General features: G+C 42.2%; 1 protein-coding gene across 1 annotated transcript in view; it reads right to left on the bottom strand.

The window, feature by feature from the left end:
* Nucleotides 1-7,560: 7,560 nt before the first annotated feature.
* The window catches only part of LOC145393454 (protein inscuteable homolog), a 32,240-nt gene continuing 20,725 nt past the window's right edge, over nucleotides 7,561-19,075 (bottom strand). The window contains exons 2-10 of the mRNA XM_080267553.1: nucleotides 11,403-11,600; nucleotides 11,122-11,248; nucleotides 10,617-10,796; nucleotides 9,920-10,156; nucleotides 9,186-9,357; nucleotides 8,849-9,024; nucleotides 8,280-8,458; nucleotides 7,991-8,114; nucleotides 7,561-7,692 (exon numbers count right to left, since the gene is read on the bottom strand). Of these exons, the coding sequence (XP_080123679.1) occupies nucleotides 7,561-7,692; nucleotides 7,991-8,114; nucleotides 8,280-8,458; nucleotides 8,849-9,024; nucleotides 9,186-9,357; nucleotides 9,920-10,156; nucleotides 10,617-10,796; nucleotides 11,122-11,248; nucleotides 11,403-11,600 (1,525 nt within the window). The remainder of the gene's footprint in view (nucleotides 7,693-7,990; nucleotides 8,115-8,279; nucleotides 8,459-8,848; nucleotides 9,025-9,185; nucleotides 9,358-9,919; nucleotides 10,157-10,616; nucleotides 10,797-11,121; nucleotides 11,249-11,402; nucleotides 11,601-19,075) is intronic.

Genomic DNA, 19,075 nt, shown 5'->3' with positions numbered 1-19,075 from the left:
CACCAGCCCTTCGCTCCAACTCAAGGAAATCATAGAGGCTCACTCTTAACAAGCATGGTCGTCAGTAGAACCCTGCTAACTTGTATATCCACTCACTTAAACTTGATGTGTAGTGCTTTCAGGGGCATTTTGATATTACCAATCACTGTTAAACCCATACAGTAATTAAACGCATAGTATAATTCACCTTATCAGTATTCACATACCATCGTCGCGGAAGCTAGAACCGCTCTGCCTGACGAATTCTACGGATGTATCATGCGTAATAATAATAATACCTTGTTATTGTAGACAAAATATATTCTGTATTTTTTTCATTTTGCACTTTCGACACGTTGGAATTATGTGTATATTAGTTATACAGTTAATGTGTCATAATATCACTGCTCAAGTGCTAAATGCCCTCCAGTGCCTTAATAAATATATACTGTAGTTTGTTTAATCTAAGGCGAGCCAGTTCACAGTCGAGTCTCCTTTACAGTGCCTGTATGGGAGAACGGGCATGAAATTGGCGTTTATAAGATGGAGATATGTATGATGCTCGAGGGTTAGTGTCGTGTGGATGCTTTGTAAACATTCACTGATCTGAGCCCAGTGTATAGTGATGCTGCCTGAAGATATGGTATGAGATATAAACTTTAATTTGAGAAGCAAATGAATATCGAGTCTTTTCAAGTTAATACAGTTCAAAGTAAATGCATAAGTTACATCCTGTATATGAATAACCAGTGACATACTGTATATTGTGCACCCATGTATTATATTCATATAGATGTCGAATATATGTACAGATGTTAGACACACCGCTATAGATCACACACTTGTGGATCCCCAGTAGGCCAAGTTACTGTGGCCGACACTGAACTGTATCCTCGTTGGCATAGGGGACTTGGTAATACCACTTCCTCACCGATTTATTTTACTTATTACATTTATGCATATAGTGTAGGCATCAGTCACCTACTTGAAGACATCAGGGTACAAGATGCATAGTAAATCCCAGCGTTACTGTTGCTGTTGTGGCCCTAGGGTGATCTCTGCATGTGAACCCAGTGGACTGTGGGTTGAAACTGTCCTCTTGCAGTTCACCATTCTCCTTTCAGGGGATAGGGAGGGAGTTGAGGGATGTTTGCATAACCGAGCAGGAGAGCCGTCCAGCTATATCAGGGCCACCACGTGAAGGCGTCCCTCTCCAGCACCAGGTCCCCGAATAAGACCAGATCTGAAATTCCCAGCCAACGGGAATGCGGTTCAGTGTGACATGACAAATTACTGAACCCACAGCCCCTAGTCAGAACAATATACCAAATATAGTCCTTAATTTGCATTTTGTACAAATATATTTTTCGAATTAATCATATATCCTATCCAGTGTCTTTTCTTACCCTCATATGATGTAAATGACAAAGCTAAACTAGGTGATATGAAATTATAATGCTTAATACTACTCCTTCAGTATCATGGCGTCCTGTTTAATTCAGTATACCACCTTACAATTTTCCTAAGCTCAAAAGAGGTCCTTTATACTTAAGGGAAAATGATCACTCACCTATTCCTAACGCTTTCCAGCCGATTTTATCTAGCTGATGGATAGAATGAGAGGACGAAGTAAGAGAGGTATAGAGAGAATATTCATAAATCTCTCTCTCTCTCTCTCTCTCTCTCTCTCTCTCACACACACACACACACACACACACACACACACACACACACACACACACACAAAATCAAGCACACTCATTCCTTATTAGCAACATTACCACACAAGCAGCAAGCAGCATAATAAACAACACTATAATAACCTTGAGATCAAGAGTGTTGTCATTCTCTTTCCCTACATGGTGTTAGCATTGGGGCACTATCTCTCTAAGTAAGGCGGTGGACATCCTTGGGGAACATCAGTTACGCCTCACAGTCTCCCTCTTTCGGAATTTTATAATAATATCCACATGTCCCTCGCGTCATGTACTCTTCCTTCGTCTTCTCTGATAACACGTACAGTCTTTCAAGTTATCTATTTATCCACTTGAGATTTTCCTAAAGAGATTGATTTGCCTTGATAGATGTAAACAACGGATATAACCACTTTATCATCCACAAGATACGGTGAACGTGTCCAATATCCTCCTTTTCTTAGCTTATCATATAAAGTGGTTCATCCAGTGTCTTTGCGCGATGTAAAAAAAAACTCCAGGTAACTCACTTTTGGTCAGAGCTGTACTACTCTATTCTAGCTGAAGCCAAAATACTGTTATTCAGCTGTGAGTGAGAAAAGTTGCCTGAGAATGTTAATACTAGAACCGTTAGCCCTCTCATGGCAGGAGCAACTCTAGTACTATTTTCCAGCTAGCGCAAGACGATTTTTTTTTTTTCAGCAGAGTGAGTCATAGGAGCTGAGTATTAACGTATTGTTCATGAATACAGAACATAATATTTTTTCGTCTCCAAATACTCTGAACAAAAGTCAGATGTAACCTCTGCAAAGGAAATGGTTGACAATATATAATTTGAATATAAATAATACATATTTATTGCCTCGAGTCGCTGTGAAGGTCATGTTTTACGCGCAACGGTACCAACCCCAACTAAGGGTTACAGGAAATGTAATATATTGCCAGTTTATCTCCCACCCTTAAATGAACTGGACTGTATAAGCCTAGCCAAGGGCCCCTACATCCTGAAGGAAATGATATGGGACTGGATATCATTTTTTAAATATCTGTCTAATTATAGATAGTCAGACAGACAAACAAAGAGACAAACACAGATAGATAGATAAACATGGAGTTAAGAACATTTGGAATTGTCACCCCCCACTTTTTTTTTTTTTTTTTTTTTTAAGACTTTAGGCACGCCAGTTCTCAAGAGGTCCCGCCAGTCTCTCTCAGACTATGTTTAGTTCTTCCATGACCATAATAAAAAACATTAATACAGGAAATACTGAACCAAGACATCAGAATATCGAAAAGCTCTTCAAGGTAATAGACATAATGAACCCTGCTCTTCTTCATATCTATATTTCTTGCCGTCATCATGTACAAAAATAGCCCTGCCTTTACCGGCGGCTGAGATGACTGGATAGTGAGATAACCAGCCCCGTTTAGCCTCACAGGGCCTTCCTACTCTATAAGTCTCCAGTACAAAGCAGTGACTGAAAAAGGAAACTCTATCTCAATACCAGCAGCAACATGAAGCAGCCCTCACACCATCCATAACCTTTGCTTTCAGTGTTTGTATAAAATGATGATACACTGAGTTTCCTCTCCTGACCCGCCCACTACTCATTGCGTAGTAGAAGTGGCAGAAAGCGAAATGTAATTAATTTTATTGTTCCTGTGCACAGCATAGTGAAGATAGTTTATATCTCCTTCACAATGAGAGGTCTTTGCTAAGCTTAATAGCCTAATATCGTATGGATGTAGAGGCATTACACATGACGATATAGTTCTGAAGGGGTTATAGATCGTCACACGGTACACAACTTATAATTATTCTTAAACTTGGAGACATCCATTTAGATGTGTAATCTTTTATATCCATAGAACCGTAACTCAGTTTTAATTAAATGTTGTTCCACTGCAAGGACGTATGCAATGCTTTAGGTTTTAACTGGAAAATACTTATTGCCGGAACATAATGGGAGAGAGAGAGAGAGAGAGAGAGAGAGAGAGAGAGAGAGAGAGAGAGAGAGAGAGAAATTACTAATGAAAGAATAAGAACTAAATGAGAATATAGAAAAACTAAACATGTTTTTAACCCTTCTGCACAATGGCGATTTTTTATTTTATTCTCGTTACGACCAGACGATTTTATTCTGCTTAGGGGGAGATATTTGAAAGTGAAGAGTTAATGGAGATTCTTTTAATACCTCTTTGCTACATGGGGAAGGGGGAAGGGGATCTCTCTTAAACTAACTGATCACCTGGTGGGAGCGAAACTAAAATATACAGGCCATCATCGCAGTGGAAATACTAAGAAACCCCTGGTAACTCCCAACAAGGCGAGTGTTGTGTAATGATGTTGGCAGCTGGTGGTGTAATGTTGGCGTACGACCGTGGCAACTCTTCCTTAGCGATTTATTTTCACATTTGACTACAACTTAGCTCCTTTATTACGCAGACGTGGAACTGTATATTATTCTTGCTATTTGCAGACGGTGTTCTTTGTCAATGAAGACGTTAATGGAGATCACTTATCCTCCAAATTCTCTCATAACCGCTCCGGTGCAATAGTGCTTTTTTTTTTTTTTTTTTTTTAATGTGTGCTCGCTATTTTCAGGGAATTCTAGCCATCTTGGGAGTATTTTCTAACTAGATGGGTTAGACATATCCTTCCTTAACCATTTGACATCAGAGATCTTTCCTAGGTTGAAGAACAATGTCTGGGGGTAAGTAAGTAAACAAAGAAAATCGTAGTGGGGTTAATCCGAGTAAATTCTCTGGTGGTAGCAAGAACAGACCTAGTATAAAACGGACCTCACCATAGTGAAAGGATTAAAGTTATGAATAAATAGCCTGTGACGGTTCTAATACAAGGGAGGTACTGGAGGTGATGTGTGCATAGTGACTAATACTTATTACCAGCGATGGACAGGCACCTGAGGAATGCACTTACCGGAGGGAGGCGAGTCATGCCCTGGCAGGAAGTGAAGGTTCAGCATGACTCCACACACTGCTGTTGCTCCGCCTACACCCGATATATTCACTCCGAGATCTGCTTACACATATAGTCACACTGGGATCTGCGCACACACACTGACTATTCACCCTAAGATCTGATTACACATAATGTAGTCACACTGGGATCTGCGAACACATACTGTATATTCACACTATCTGAATACACATATATTCGTTCCAGCAAATATTTATCACTAGGACTCTTCTGGTGTTTGAAAGTTGATGCATTAATTTCTCTGGGATGAAAAATATGGTAAGGTCACCGAGACTTCATGATGGCTGCACTAATATGAGTCCTTGACTGATACACACTCTTAGTTTATTCTGCCACTATCTTCAACCTTATTTCTTCCAGTAAACTGATGCCCTTGTTTAAAAAGAAAAAAAAAAACAAGGAAGGGGGATCATCGGAATCAGCGAAGCTTCAGTGTCGTGAACCGTACCTGTTGTATGTGTTTTCTTGCTCATCTCTTAATTTAGCACCAATGATAAGCAAAAATGTGTTACTACTCTTGCCATTTTTTTTTTTTTTGAGGGAGGGGGTAGATGACCATAAATAGAAAGCAAGAAAACATACAAAGCTGAAGCAGTACCGAGCATTAGCTTTGAGCTTAAGTGTATATTCTTGGATACAGCGTCATAAACAACGATAATATCCATCCACCCATCCATCATCCAATCCTATGTCGTCCCATAAGGTGCGCAGGAACCCGGGGCTAGGCAAGTTGGTCCTGACATTTAAGATAAAAGTGGCCAGCCTCACTCATCCCTGAGTGGCATTACGTGAGCAGTAAACCCCAACCATCCCTTGGATATAAACCCACACAGGTTCAATCCGATTGGAGCACCTTAATTATCCACTAAGTAACCAGGCGCCATAATTTGATTATATGGTTACTACCCAGCGTACTAAATGGTTTCCTGGAGTACAGGAAATCATTTGGTTTGTCACCCAGTGTAAAGCCACCCATAGGCAGAAGGAAGAGAAGAGAATGAAGGAAAGAAAAACAGAAAGGGAGTGTCAAATCACCCGTAGGCAGAAGAAACAGGAAAGAATGAAGGAAGGAATGACTTAAGAGGGAGGAAGGAAGAGAGGAAAGGGCAGACGCCCAAAGCAGCACTACATCGAGTGAGTCCTTTACTAAATTCATCCGAACCTGCATCAATATTACAAATAGTTGCCATTTAATATCTCTGGCACTCTTTGGCACTCAATTTATAAAACATACATAGATTTCCATTGACTGTACTTAAGTACTCGTCCTCTTACAAACAGTGGGGAGAAGGACTGGAGTGCAGTGGCTGTGATTCTCGTCACCAGTCCCTTTCTACCCAGCAGCCACTGTTTCAGTATGATTACGGCTACAGCCAGATTATTTCATTCAAGACTTTTCGCACTTACGGGGCTAAATGTCGACCCCTGTTGTAATTGTTTGTCTGCATACCAGTGTGGATCCTCAAAAACACAAATCTGATTCAATATTTATTGGAAGATGAATAAAACTCACGCTACATAATAATAAGATTTATATTAAAATATACATACGATATGACACAACAAAATGGAATGTACAGTATATTAACAAGACGTATTGGATTTTTGGTTGGGATATCTGACTAGCAAGACAGTTACAACTCCTGGGTAACTCATCATCATCAGAAAATGTGGAAATTACGACAGACATGTCAAGAAAATGAACTGACACTCCGTACAACAAACAGCTCCATCACGCACACAAGGACAGAATACAGGAAGATTATTGTACCTCGAGAAATCATTTGGAATATGTGTGTGTATGTATACAAGGAATTCTCCCATAATGCCCCAGCAGACTGAAATAATGACGAAAGATGTTGTACGCTGGTCCTCTACTTCAACAGTATGTTTTTCTTATATATGGAAACATCCTGGAGAAGAGGTTACAAGGTATGAGGGGTTTGGATGAGGCGATTTTCTGCTTTGGTATGTTGTGAAAGTGAGCATCTTATTCCAGTGACGTCAACTCTTCTCAAACTAAGACTGTATTCTCGTGGGATTAGGCAGTCTTTTTACACCCCTTCCTTTGCGAATTATTTTGAATAGTTGAGCATGAAATCTCATTATATATTATTTATACATTAATGTTGACATGACCGCATAAACAACTTACATGAGGACTTTGATGAACCACATGAAAGAGAAGGTGTTGAGAAGCTTCCTAAGACAACCAGAATACGACCCTGGGACTGAAGTTTTACGAACCGTAGTCCAGTGACCTGTATATTAACCGACTTCGTAATCTTTCGTTTAGCGTTGCTGTTTACACTGCTGGAGTCACGCTAACAGTATCATTATTTTGGCATTGGCTTCTCTCACGTCACTCCATACACCGTACTCGCGTGACTTAGAAGACTTTCTAACATTTTCCTTAGCGATAGGTATTGATGGCGTCTAGCCTTTGGTTCCTTCTTCCTTCCACAAAAAAGTCGAACTTTGACCTTGCCCTGTGACCTACACCAGCTGCCGCTTCCCAAAACGCGGCCTTAATAAAATTAATGCCTCACTGATAAGGAAGAGGTGTTGGAGAGCCTTCTAAACTGACGATTATACGGTGCACAGTGAACCAGGTGCACATGCTTCTCCTGAGACACTGGTGACGCAGCACCGAAGAAGGAAGACCGCGGGGCACGCATCAGAACCCAGACACTTTGCCAGCGAGTGTACTGCCAACAGTTAGGTTCAGATCAGTATGTTTGCACTGCGTTTAATATACTGGTTTATGATGGTAATATTAGCAATGGTAAGCAAATACAAGGTGTTTTTCTGGTACTTCATGTTTGTCAGCAAAGTAGTCCAGATTCATCCCCGTCCCCTAAGGTAAGGACAGGTGCTGTGGCTCCCCTACACGTAGCTCTCCTGACGTGAGGAGTAGATGAGAAAGGAGTCCAGCAGCCGAGGCTCCACCAGTTCTGCCGCGTCCATGTCTCGTAGCTCATCAGCCCCCAGTGATGATGCCATCTTCCGCAGCGCTGCCTGGTAAGACACGAACAAGAACTCTTGGAAAACATGTTTCTGCCTAGTGCGATGTAATTTTAAGATTTTACACTTACATGGGGACATGCATCCATCGGTGTCAGCTTTATACATCGGGGAAAAATTCAAGGAACAAAAAACGTATGGAAAAAATAATAGTGCTTCCTGATATAAGAAAATTTGCAAGGGATAAAATGACACATCCAGCAAGAGAGTCAAATAAAATAATCAGTGCGATGGTAAATATCTTAAAAACAGGCAACTACATATGTTGTTATAAATGATAAGATCAACTAACCAAGCAGGCGACGAGGACGGCATCACTGTGGTTGCGCTCCCGGTCGTCCTTACAGAGTCGTACCAGCCGCTCCGCCCCGCCCAGCTCGGCCACCTGCCGGGCCACCTCCGAGCCACGACACAACCTGCGAGATAAAACAAACACACACCGTCAACCACTCTCGTACACTCACACCGCAATTTCTAAGCATAACTATTAACTCAGTATTTGGCTGAGGTAAGGTATGAGGTATAATAATGCAGCATGGATATAAAATTCGCACTTACGAATTTTGCAAATCTCCGTTTACCTAGACAGAGCTATTGCCGACTTCTGCTGGACGCGTTCGACTGTGGCCACCTCCGGCAGGCGGTGTGTGGGGGCGGGACGGGTGTTGAGCAGTGCCAGCAGTACCACCAGGCCACCCTCGCTCACCACGTCCTCTGCTGCCTCTTTCGACCCAGCAAGGTTGGCCAGCACGGTTGCAATCTAGACAGGGCGACAGTTTGATTAAAAGACAATTAGTGTTGGTTTTAGTGAGGAAAATATTCTTAAGGAAGGGGCTCAAAGCTCTTACAACTGCTTACTAAAATACCTACAGTATACAAGGAAAGCTGAAGAAAAAGTGATCATCCGATTCTGCGATGAATTGATGAATAATTATTAGAACTCAAAATGTTCAAGGGTTTCGCAGCAAGTCGAAAGAATGGAGGGTCAGAAGAAGAATTTGTTGGCGAGGTAGAGATTTTCAAATGAAGGAACAACAAGAGCAACAAGAAAGAACAAGAACAATAACAAGGATATATGGAATGCATTTAGTCTAATCTTACGTACAGTACACCATCTCACTCACAACCAGGAATGAGTATGCAGCCTCACCTGATCTTTGGTGAAGACAGAGATGTTTGGGTTGTCTCTGGCGGCCTTCAGGAGAACACGGGCAGTGCCGGCCACCCTCATGGCCTCCACACTCCCGCCGTCCAGGAAGGTCAGGTTGGCCAGCGCAGCCGATGCCAGCAGGAAGATCTCGGCTGAACGCGTAGATCTCGCTAGCTCTGTGCAGAAGTGGATCATATATTCATAGCTGGGGTTATTTCGTAGCTAACCTGACTGTGAGTGTACTTATCATTTACTTAGATTAAGACGACGCAGTTATCTATCCACATGTCGTTCTGATCAACACCAAAGAAAAGGAGGAATGTTTTTGATGAATTACCAGTGAGCGCTGCGACGATGGGCGTCATGTGGGCGGTGAGGGCAGGAAGGCGGTGAGTGTTCTCCACCCAGGGGGATGTAATTTGAGCCAGCACCCCAGCAGCCTCACTCCGCTCCTCCTCACAGCACTGGTCATCACACAGCACCTCCGCCACAACCTCCACACCGCCAGCCTGGTGAGTGGCAGAGACACCATCAGGTTACACTTTACATCTACAGACTTTTTTATCCACAATAAGTCCATGATCACACACTAAGGCAGTTAATTCTTCCACTTAGCTAATTTCATGTCAGACGATTTTAAGTAGCTGAGGAAAAACTGGAATATCCAGTGTTAACGTGTCAGAGTGTTCACGCAGTCTGAAGGAATACAGGTTATCAGTGATAAAATTCTTTCAATGCAAAAGGTTAATCAACCGAGTTATATGCAGATTTGATGCTAAACAGCTCGAAGAAGAACCCTCACGAAACATGAAGCCAGCTAACACAGCCTTACCCAATGTCCTCGACATACTATTAAACTCCTCTCCTGAAGAACGCTATACATCAAATTAAACTTTGCGCAGTTTTTACTCAAGCAGAGCTAGCAATTATAATTCGCCAGTGACTAATTAACTCTCATAATTGGAACACTTCTAGGAGGTTAATGTTTTCCAGCTAACTCCAGAAAATTAGTAATTGGGGCCTGAGGGTACCAGAGATTTAAAAGCAGAAAAAAGGTCCCCACACACTCACCTTCTCCAATTCCACGATGCCCTCCACGACACAAGCAACAGTGGCCAATGCTCGTAATGCGGCAACTCGTATCTGACGCAGTCGCGGCTCCAGACACACCCCCAGCAGCCCCCGCACCCCGCCCAGCCTGGCTATGAGGCGGCAGATGTGACCCCCGTCTACCCCAAGTGCCGTCAGGTGGGACACTGCTGCCTTCACCTCCTCCTCCTTCGTCTCCTCTAATACCCTTACCACGACCTGAAGAGGAACATGAAGCCATTCCACTCAGTCTTCCTTGTTCGGTGGTGAGGTTAAATATAGACACAGAGATAAGCATTTCAAACAGCATCAATAGTTAATCCCTACAGAAGGGAATTTTTGAAAGAGTTATAATAGTGCCATTTCAGAGCCTAATTTACTTCTGACATGTACTGCTATGAATATTCTAAGTCCTCTAGTGAAGACTATATATTTAAAAAATATATATCTACTAAAGGATATACAAATTAAAAAAAGTGCCATTGGCGGTTCAGGGCACTGCAACTTGTCTCAGAGGGTGATGCTCTTTGTCAATGTCCTCCCTCTGTACACCATACCACAAAGCACAGGATCACTCAAACTTTTCTTATACCAAAAAGCCGGACGGATGCACTAAGAATATGACTTCTATGGCAAAGGTTAGAATTTGTTACAGGTTAAAAAATATCTCGAGACTGACCCTAATCTCCCTGCTAAGCATGAGGTCAACCAGCTTGGTGAAGGCGTGGCCTAGCGCTGTTACCACCTGCACCACCTGCCGGGTCGTGTCCTGGTCGCTGGTGTTACCTTGGTTGTCACACACCTCCGTCAGCCGTTCGCATATCTGTCGGATCACCGTACTCTGGCGACCCAACGATGACTGTTGAAAGAAAAGCAACAACCATATGAACACGCTGCTTCCATCTTCTGAATGACTGCTTCATCATTCTGGTCACTTTCTTCACAGTTCATTGCAAAATAGACTGGTTGTGTTTTATTTCAGTCATAAAGCCCATGGAGGATAAGGCATATGGAAACATGAAGGATGTTGGGTCATTACTGAGTGCTATCAAAACAACCCTTAGGCGTCAGGGAGCAGATAAACAGATTTGAGAAGTACAGATGCACGAAATAAAGTAGAACAGCTGAAGTCTGCATCGTATCAGAGACTAGAAAAATAATCAGATTTGTCAGTTGATAGTCACCTGTGGCTGAAGGTCTGGGTCAGCAGCGGTCCACTGGGTGGTGTAGTCCCTCAGGAAGGTGTTGATGTGTTGCACTAGAGACCCGGCCAGCGGGGGTACCTGCGACAGCTCCAGCCATTCCAGCCGCCTGATGGAGCCATGGTGTCATATAGTACTGAGCATTCATTTGAAAGTTCGTACTGTAATCTGCTATTTCTTTATTAAATTGAAACACAGAAAGACTAGGATACTACCTAGCGATAGAATTCATGAGAAACGTTTCACACAAAAAAGATACTCACTGACAAAGTCTAGCAAATTCAGTGGAGACGGCGTGTGCACGACGCTGGATTGCCCTGACGGCGTGGCGGGCGGAGGGCTGGGCCTGGGTTGGATGGCGGCTGGGGTCCCGAGGCAGGGATTTGGATTGCAGGGTGTTCATGCACTCAGCCTCGTACAACAGTCGCAGTTCCCTCACCCACTGGCTCACAGACTCGTTCCTGTAACCAAAGAGATTCTGTATGGTTTAAGAGAAATATGAGTAAGTAAAGTTAAACTATTGTAATAATTTCATCTGTGTGCCTTCTCGCGCGTGTGAAATTAATATTGTGTGTGAGTGTTTGTGTGTGCGTGTGTGTGTGTTCATTTGATTATCGTATTCCCATATCATATCAATAAATACAAAGTAAGTAACTAATGATAGTCTAAGTCTCCAGTAGTCTGCCATCTACTAACAGGACTGCAGCATGTAAAGGAGAGTGAGAGTCATCCCACCAGATGACGGTTCAGAACTCGGCTCCCCCTCACCTTCACTTTTCTACATCGGCTCTCCTCTTGATCCCCGCCTTAACGCACCCGCAGACAATATCATGAAGGCAAAAACTCTTAGCTCTGCAACTTTTATCAAGCCAGGGAATGTCGTGTGGGTCCTAGCGACCCTGTTTGTATCAATATTTTAATCATTTTTCTTTAGGTAACATATGGCAGAGGTGGTAATGAAAGAGTCATATTGCTGCACACCCTCCAGAGTCTGTATTATCTCTGAATTGGTACTAATTTCGCTGCCACAAACAACTTGAACAACTTCACGCCTCGCTTACTATTGAACTAACAAAGAAAAAGCCGGCTGTTCCCTCTAATGTATGGCTGATAACACCAGAGAGAGATACGCCAAATACGAAATCCCACTACATAAAAACAGGAAACCTTTCTATCAGCACCGACACTTTCATCCACGACTTCTTGTTTTTTAGCCTCAAGACGACATACAGCAACTTCTTTTGTAGCACGACAGGTGTGGGTGGCATGCGGTGCTTTAGGAAAAGAAAGTGGTAGGAAGGCGGGGACGTGGTGTGCGTGTGGGCTGCAAGGGAGACACACAACATTTTCGAGGCAAACAGGTGCAATAATCGGATCAACGTGTACTACACAGGTACGCCCACTTGCACCGCGGGTTAGACCTCCAAATTTGTAGAGAAAATAAGATAGTCTGCGCTTTTTTAAACATAAACTTGTTTATTGCAGAAAAAAAAAAAAACATGAATAAGAATGTATGTCTCATAGCTTTTTCCTTCTCGGTATTTTTTATCACTGATTGAAAGGTGAATGTGATAAAGTACAGAAAGAATGTTTTGATGCACATACAATGAAATTTCAAATTTCTAAAGTACGGCCTATATCAGTGTTCATATTGATAAGAAACTGACTAGAATACATTTAGCTGGTCAGATAGACTTTATCATTTATTGTCTTCCGGTATGACACTGGACACACGTAGAATTTACAGTGGTTGCCGCAACACTTTTTTTTTGTGTGTGTGAGGGAAATCTCTGATAGATAAACGATTAACCACAATAGTCAGGCTTTGGTTAAATGCAGTTATGTCGTGTCAGACAGTATTATCCTAATTGGCATCTATAATGGATTTATGTATACTATATGAGGAGGAGTTATCATTTATCCTTAATGAAAACAGTTAGCTAAGAGAGCCGACATGCCACACTTATCTAACCACAACCTGCTTTGTCGGACTACACAAATAAACACCTGAGAGGCGGAGAAGAGTACTTTCGCTGCAGGATAAAAGTAACTGTGCAAATGGAGCATTGATTTATAGTAAAGCATTGTCGTATGGTCATGTACAGTATATATTCAGCCACATACAACTCTTTAGACTAGTGAATAAACCGCTGTCTTTGTTAAATATTGAAGGCTATGCACTATGGAAGAAAAGTTCAGATTTAATTCGAATACGAGGAAAAAGATACGATGTAGGGAGTTGAATCATACACACACCTACGATCAGTGCAATGTTGTAACTAAGATTTGTATTCCAGGATAAACTAGGAAAGGAAAGCGCAGAATTATCCCACTTCGTTTGGTGTTCCTTGGTTACGTGGGGAAAAAAATCAGCGTGAAGCATTTTGCAAGTCTCAGTTTTTAAATTGCTTTGGAGATTTCGCTACTTCTTCCCCTTAGCAGTTCTTCTGACTACTACACCTGAATATCCTCATGTATGTTACTGATGCCAGCTATGTCGGTATGAAAACGATAACGGTATAATATGCAAAATAAATCGCTGAGGAAGAGGTGCCACGTCTACATAAAAACGATAACGGTATGATATGCAAAGTAAATTGGTAAAGAAGAGGTGCTACGAACCCTCCTGTATCATCTAGCATATGCACTAAAAAAAATCTAAGCACAAAAATGATCTGTGAATCTGAGGAAGTCTGGTGGGAGGAGGACCAGCTGTGTGTAGCGTGGGACTTGAGCTGGACAGAGTGGGTGGCGGAGTGGCCGTGGCTCAATTGCCAAAGTACAGGCGGGGAAGTAGAGGCTTGTTGAGTCGAGTGAATAATTGCAAGCCTCTGTAATGCTCCTACACGGGTGGTGGTGTCGGCGGCGTGTGTATAGAGAGATCCACCGTGTTATTAGGAGCCATTGTTGAAAGAGGCAGGTCTCAGTTGGTGGCATCTGTGTGGGAGCTCCTGTCATTGGGTAATATCCTCGAGATCTCTGTAGGCTCCCTTAACACCTCTTTCTTGCCAGTTTATTCTTTATATAGACGTTAATATTCACTTGCATGTTGTTTATGTAGTCTACGTCGTTATTAACCTCGCCAATACGATGCCGTCATGTTTGTTGTCTTTGCTACGACCAGACTGTTATATTGTGGTTTATGGAAGGCCTCTTTGCGATGAAAATGGATATTAGCAATTCCCATCAACCCCATTCAGTAGTAGGTGCTGGTGGTGCATTGGTTAGTACATCTACCTCGGAAATAGAGAAACTCTAGATCTATTCTCTGGTCGGTCACTCTTGGGCAATTTTTTTTTTTTCCCACATGTTCCTGTTCAACCAGTATTACAACTGGGGACCTGGATAGAGCCTCGATGGTTGTGGGTTGTATTCTAGGGGAAGATTGATACCCTCGCGTTGTCGATAAGTAATAAACTAAGCCTACCCCCTCCCTGAATACGCTGACGTCCTTCCTACAACATTCTTACTTTTGCCAGATGATCATATTCGGCAATGCAATATAAACAGAGAATACCAAGGTGTATCATGCACAATAAGTAGCTAAGGAAGAGGTGCTTGACATTCTTCTAAGACCTCGAGAATGCAATCTAACTTCACGCAATAGGCAAAATATGATGGTAAAGGGAAGAGGTGCTGCTATGCCTCCTAAGCCTAGAAAATATAATCTATTACCTTATGCAATAGCCAGAATAAAACTAGCAAGGCAAGAAGTACTAGTAAATCTCCTAAACCCGCTAGATTGTACCTCAAGTACCCTCTTACGCAATAGAAAAATTATAGATAAGAATGAGGTGCTAAAAGATTCCTGAGCCCGCCAAAATTGCAAAAACACAGTCCATCTTCCTTACGCCACACCACCTCGAAGCACACACATCCATCCCGGCGCTCGTCAGCAAAAATAGCGGGGACGGAGAGCAAAGTGGCACCTCCATTTCTTTATGATAATTTCGCCGTTGTTGAAATCATGTATTGGCGCGCTTAGCAACGCAAATTGTCCACATATGGCCAGGCAGTCAGTATTCATGGGCAGGTGATGACTGCTGTTGGGAAATGAACAAATTGCATATGGAGGAGGTTGATGGTGGGTACTGATGGGTGGCAAGGTGAGGTGTGCCATTCCCAAACCTTTGAATAATTGAGCATGGACGTACAGTCGCAGTCAATAATCGCTTTACATTTCTGGGAGTTTCATGCTAACAAACAAAGATCCCGAAGAGTTTCATTATGTGTGTCAAATTCGGAAAGATCTCGTGCTTGTGGATTCAGGGTGGAAATACAGTCTTTCCGCATTTCAGAAGTTCAAGCTAGTAAGCAATAATTCCAAATCTAGATTATTAGTCCTTATTATACAAATATACAACTGACACGCGTTTTGGTCCAGTCATTAACCCATTTCTTTTGAAGTAATGAAGACTTATGACAATTTGGTGTTCAATGTAGAAAGAAATTTGAGTGGCGTTGGAAAAAAAAAAAAAAAAAAAAGAAAGAAAGAAAGAAAAGAAAAGAAAAAAACGCCATTGGATTGGAATTGTTTGTCCCTCCCAATCATAAAAGTCACTCTTGAACTAGTGAAGGTGTTTGCGGGTAGTCGGAATAAAAGGAAGTATTGTCATCGTTGTGGTGATTCTGCATTAAACTCATCTTCCTTTGCGAGAAAAAATTTAACTCAATAATAAGACACACAGCAGGAGTAGCTCAACATTTAGGTGTGTACATAAATACCCGGATTACTTAAGAGGAGCAACAAACCGCGCTATCATGAACATAATTTCCAAAAGCCATCTCCATAAACTACAGTTGCTCCTTGGCTCTCATAGGGGATATAAACACTGAAGCTTTATGGTCACGAGTTGTTAGGTTAGATGAAGAAATATTCGTTCGTAATTGCTAGTGCACTGCGCGCGGTTATAAAGAGTCATCAGGGAATCCAAATACAGGCAGTAACTTCAAGAGAAGTATATACTTTTGAACTCTTAACATCAAGAAGTCCAAATACGAGCCATAACTTTAAGAAAAATATAAACTCTTAAATTCTTAACAAATCGCAGGTGTCGGCAATTACTGTAGCAAGTGGTAGAGCCATCAAGAAATCCAAACACGAACCATAACATTAAGAATATAATTATACTCTTAAGCTCTTAACCAGTATCAGGACTCGCCAGGTATTATAGCAAGTGGTCATATAAGCAGTTAGATCTGATACTGACGCCTGTTGCTTCCAGACGCCTCAGCTTCGACTGTCCTTGCAGGCTCACTGGACGATATTCTGAGTGGCATAAGAGGCAAATCTGTACCTTTGCCTTATCAGCTTATTTCGTCATATGGTAAGTAAATGGTTGCGTGTATTGTATTCACGTAACTATGTAGATTTTGCCTGGAGTCTTAATTGTTTTAGAACCTCACTCCATCATTAGGTGGATAAAATGTCAGGATAGTGATCAAAGGAATCAAAAAGGAAGCATACAGCTACAAACCTATTAGTCCTCTGAAGGTTGTTGGTTATAGAGTTGGTTGTAACTAACATAACTATTCTATTGCTTAAAGAAAAGGAGAGCAAAGCACATGCTGATGATGACGATTTTCGAAGTATATAAATTATAGAAAAGGACATTATTTAAAATCACTAAGGCAGAGGTACTAGAGAGCCTCCCAAGCAAACGAGAATACGGTTCATTATATCAAGCCAATTAAAGAAGACCTCAGCAGTGACGCGGACATGATATAAGAGAGAGTCTGGGCGGGGCGTACGTGCACCTGTTGCTGCTTGGTTAAGAGAAGGAACTCATTTATTGCAGCAATAAAGTGTAACGAATGTCCGCCCTTCAGCTCAAGGCTTCACGCGACGCACTGCCCGGAAAACAAGTGAATGCGTACCGTGGAGCTCCTCACAAGATCTCTTCACTTGTCCCTCCATCACCCACGACCTCCGACCTCGGACAACCCAAGTCGTGTGAGACAGCACTGAACACTTTTACTATATTCCTATTTTTAGTACGATATGAGAGTAGTATTTCTTGCATATAAAGCCTACATGATTTGCAACTTACGAACGAGAAGAGAGCAAATGGAGAGAAAATTGGAGGAGAAGCCAGCTTAGTTCAATCACTCAAATAGATGTTCATAAAACTGATTGTTGTCTCGGCCATCTTTAACCTTGACAGAATATACGGCACGGGTCAGGCCTCCACCCAGTGCCCGGGACAGTCTGCAGGCTGAGATCACTTTTCAAAAATAATTCTTACGCTAGGCGCAAGATTAATTAATATGAAATTCTGCACACTTCAATTGTGCAGACATTACTATTTTTTCCTCCCATGTCGAGAGCTTATTTAAATCATGTATCGTATACAATTATTGAATCAAACGAAATCAACTCCTCATTAGAATTCAGTGTGAGTACTGCTGGGCAGGAATATCTAAGTGGTGAGGTCCTGGTTCTAGGTGTGGCCTGAGTGATGGCAAGAGGGGAGGGGCGGGAGGGAGGGAAGAGTGACGATGCTGATGGTTCACATGATGGTAGGGAGCATTTGTGTTGAAATATCCTGTTCTGGCTTGTGTCTACAGAACCCAGGTGCACGAAACGAAGCAGGATTTTACCACGATTTCCTGCATTTTGTTTTACTTTTTACATTGCGGCGTCGTGTCAAATCCTTCACTTTCGCTTACACTTTATATAAAGTACAAGGAGCAGCAACACCTAGGACAGTGATGTGTTTCCTGGTCAAACGCTGGCAACATCGCCTCACCAGGGTCCTGAGCCTGGAGGTAAGAGGGACGGACCATCGCCTAGCCTCTCAGCCTTGCGTCACTCGCCACCATCACCGACAACTCTGAATTACAGGCCGCACGCATTCCTCGGAAGCTTGGGAAATGGCCAGCTCTTTCCGCGCCATTATTTTTCATTGTGTGTGTGTGTGTGTGTGTGTGTGTGTGTGTGTGTGTGTGTGTGTGTGTGTGTGTGTGTGTGTGTGTGTGTGTGTGTTTTCCTTTCTTTTGGAGAGGCAGATGGGTGTGTGGTTGCTGTGTGAGTGACGTGTGGTTAGGGAGGCCGATTGTAGGCAGTTTCATTGTCGGTTTACAGCATAATCTCTGTGGGCACAGGAAGATGGTAATCAGCGCTCTGCAGGAAATATTGTTCCATCATCCGTGGTAAAAGTGGGCATAATTCGGTGAGGTAAGGCGCATTAAGTAATCTAGCCATAAAACTGACATCTTCAGCTCAAATTACGACCTCCACTTTACTTGAGACATATAATAGAGGGAAGGAACATAATACGAATATTTCTTCAGCAATAATAAACTCTTATGGCTTTGAGGCGAGACACAAAGCCTGGGTAAAATCTAGGCTGTCAGTACAAACACATATAAATATTAAATTGCAAATACCAGTAAGAATAAGTGGATTAGGCATATTTTAACCCCTTTTTATTTGATGGTGTGTATCCAAAGCCTAATAAAATCGTACGTTGGTAGCAAAAATAATATAATAAAGACCTCATTTTACTGAAGGGATCTGCTTCCAAAGACCCTCACAGAATCACATGCAGTACCCGAGGACGAAAAGAAGAATGTGTGTGTGTGTGTGTGTGTGTGTGTGTGTGTGTGTGTGTGTGTGTGTGTGTGTGTGTGCGTGTGTGTACTGGTCAGTTGCACAAGAGGAGATGCAGGAGTAACTGAGTGGAGGTGACTAGGCGGATCTTACTTGATTATCTAATTTTCACACCTGTACTCTCTCTCTCTCTCTCTCTCTCTCAAACCAGTAAAAGCAACAAGAACATAAACATTTTCTTCCTCGTAAAAAAGAAGTTAACACCTTCAGTACGAGGACGTTTTGTACACTACGTTTTATTCTTGCAACCACCAGATTATTTGTACTCCGAACCAGATATTTCGTAGTGTGGGAATTTACAGCTCAAACGAATATATATAATTA

Source organism: Coenobita brevimanus, chromosome 24 (genome assembly GCF_032717465.1).
Source record: "Coenobita brevimanus isolate Jiangsu-jjx chromosome 24, ASM3271746v2, whole genome shotgun sequence".
Lineage (NCBI taxonomy): Eukaryota > Metazoa > Arthropoda > Malacostraca > Decapoda > Coenobitidae > Coenobita > Coenobita brevimanus.
The sequence above is the reverse complement of the archived record's forward strand: the minus strand, read 5'-3'. Positions and strand labels throughout refer to the sequence as shown.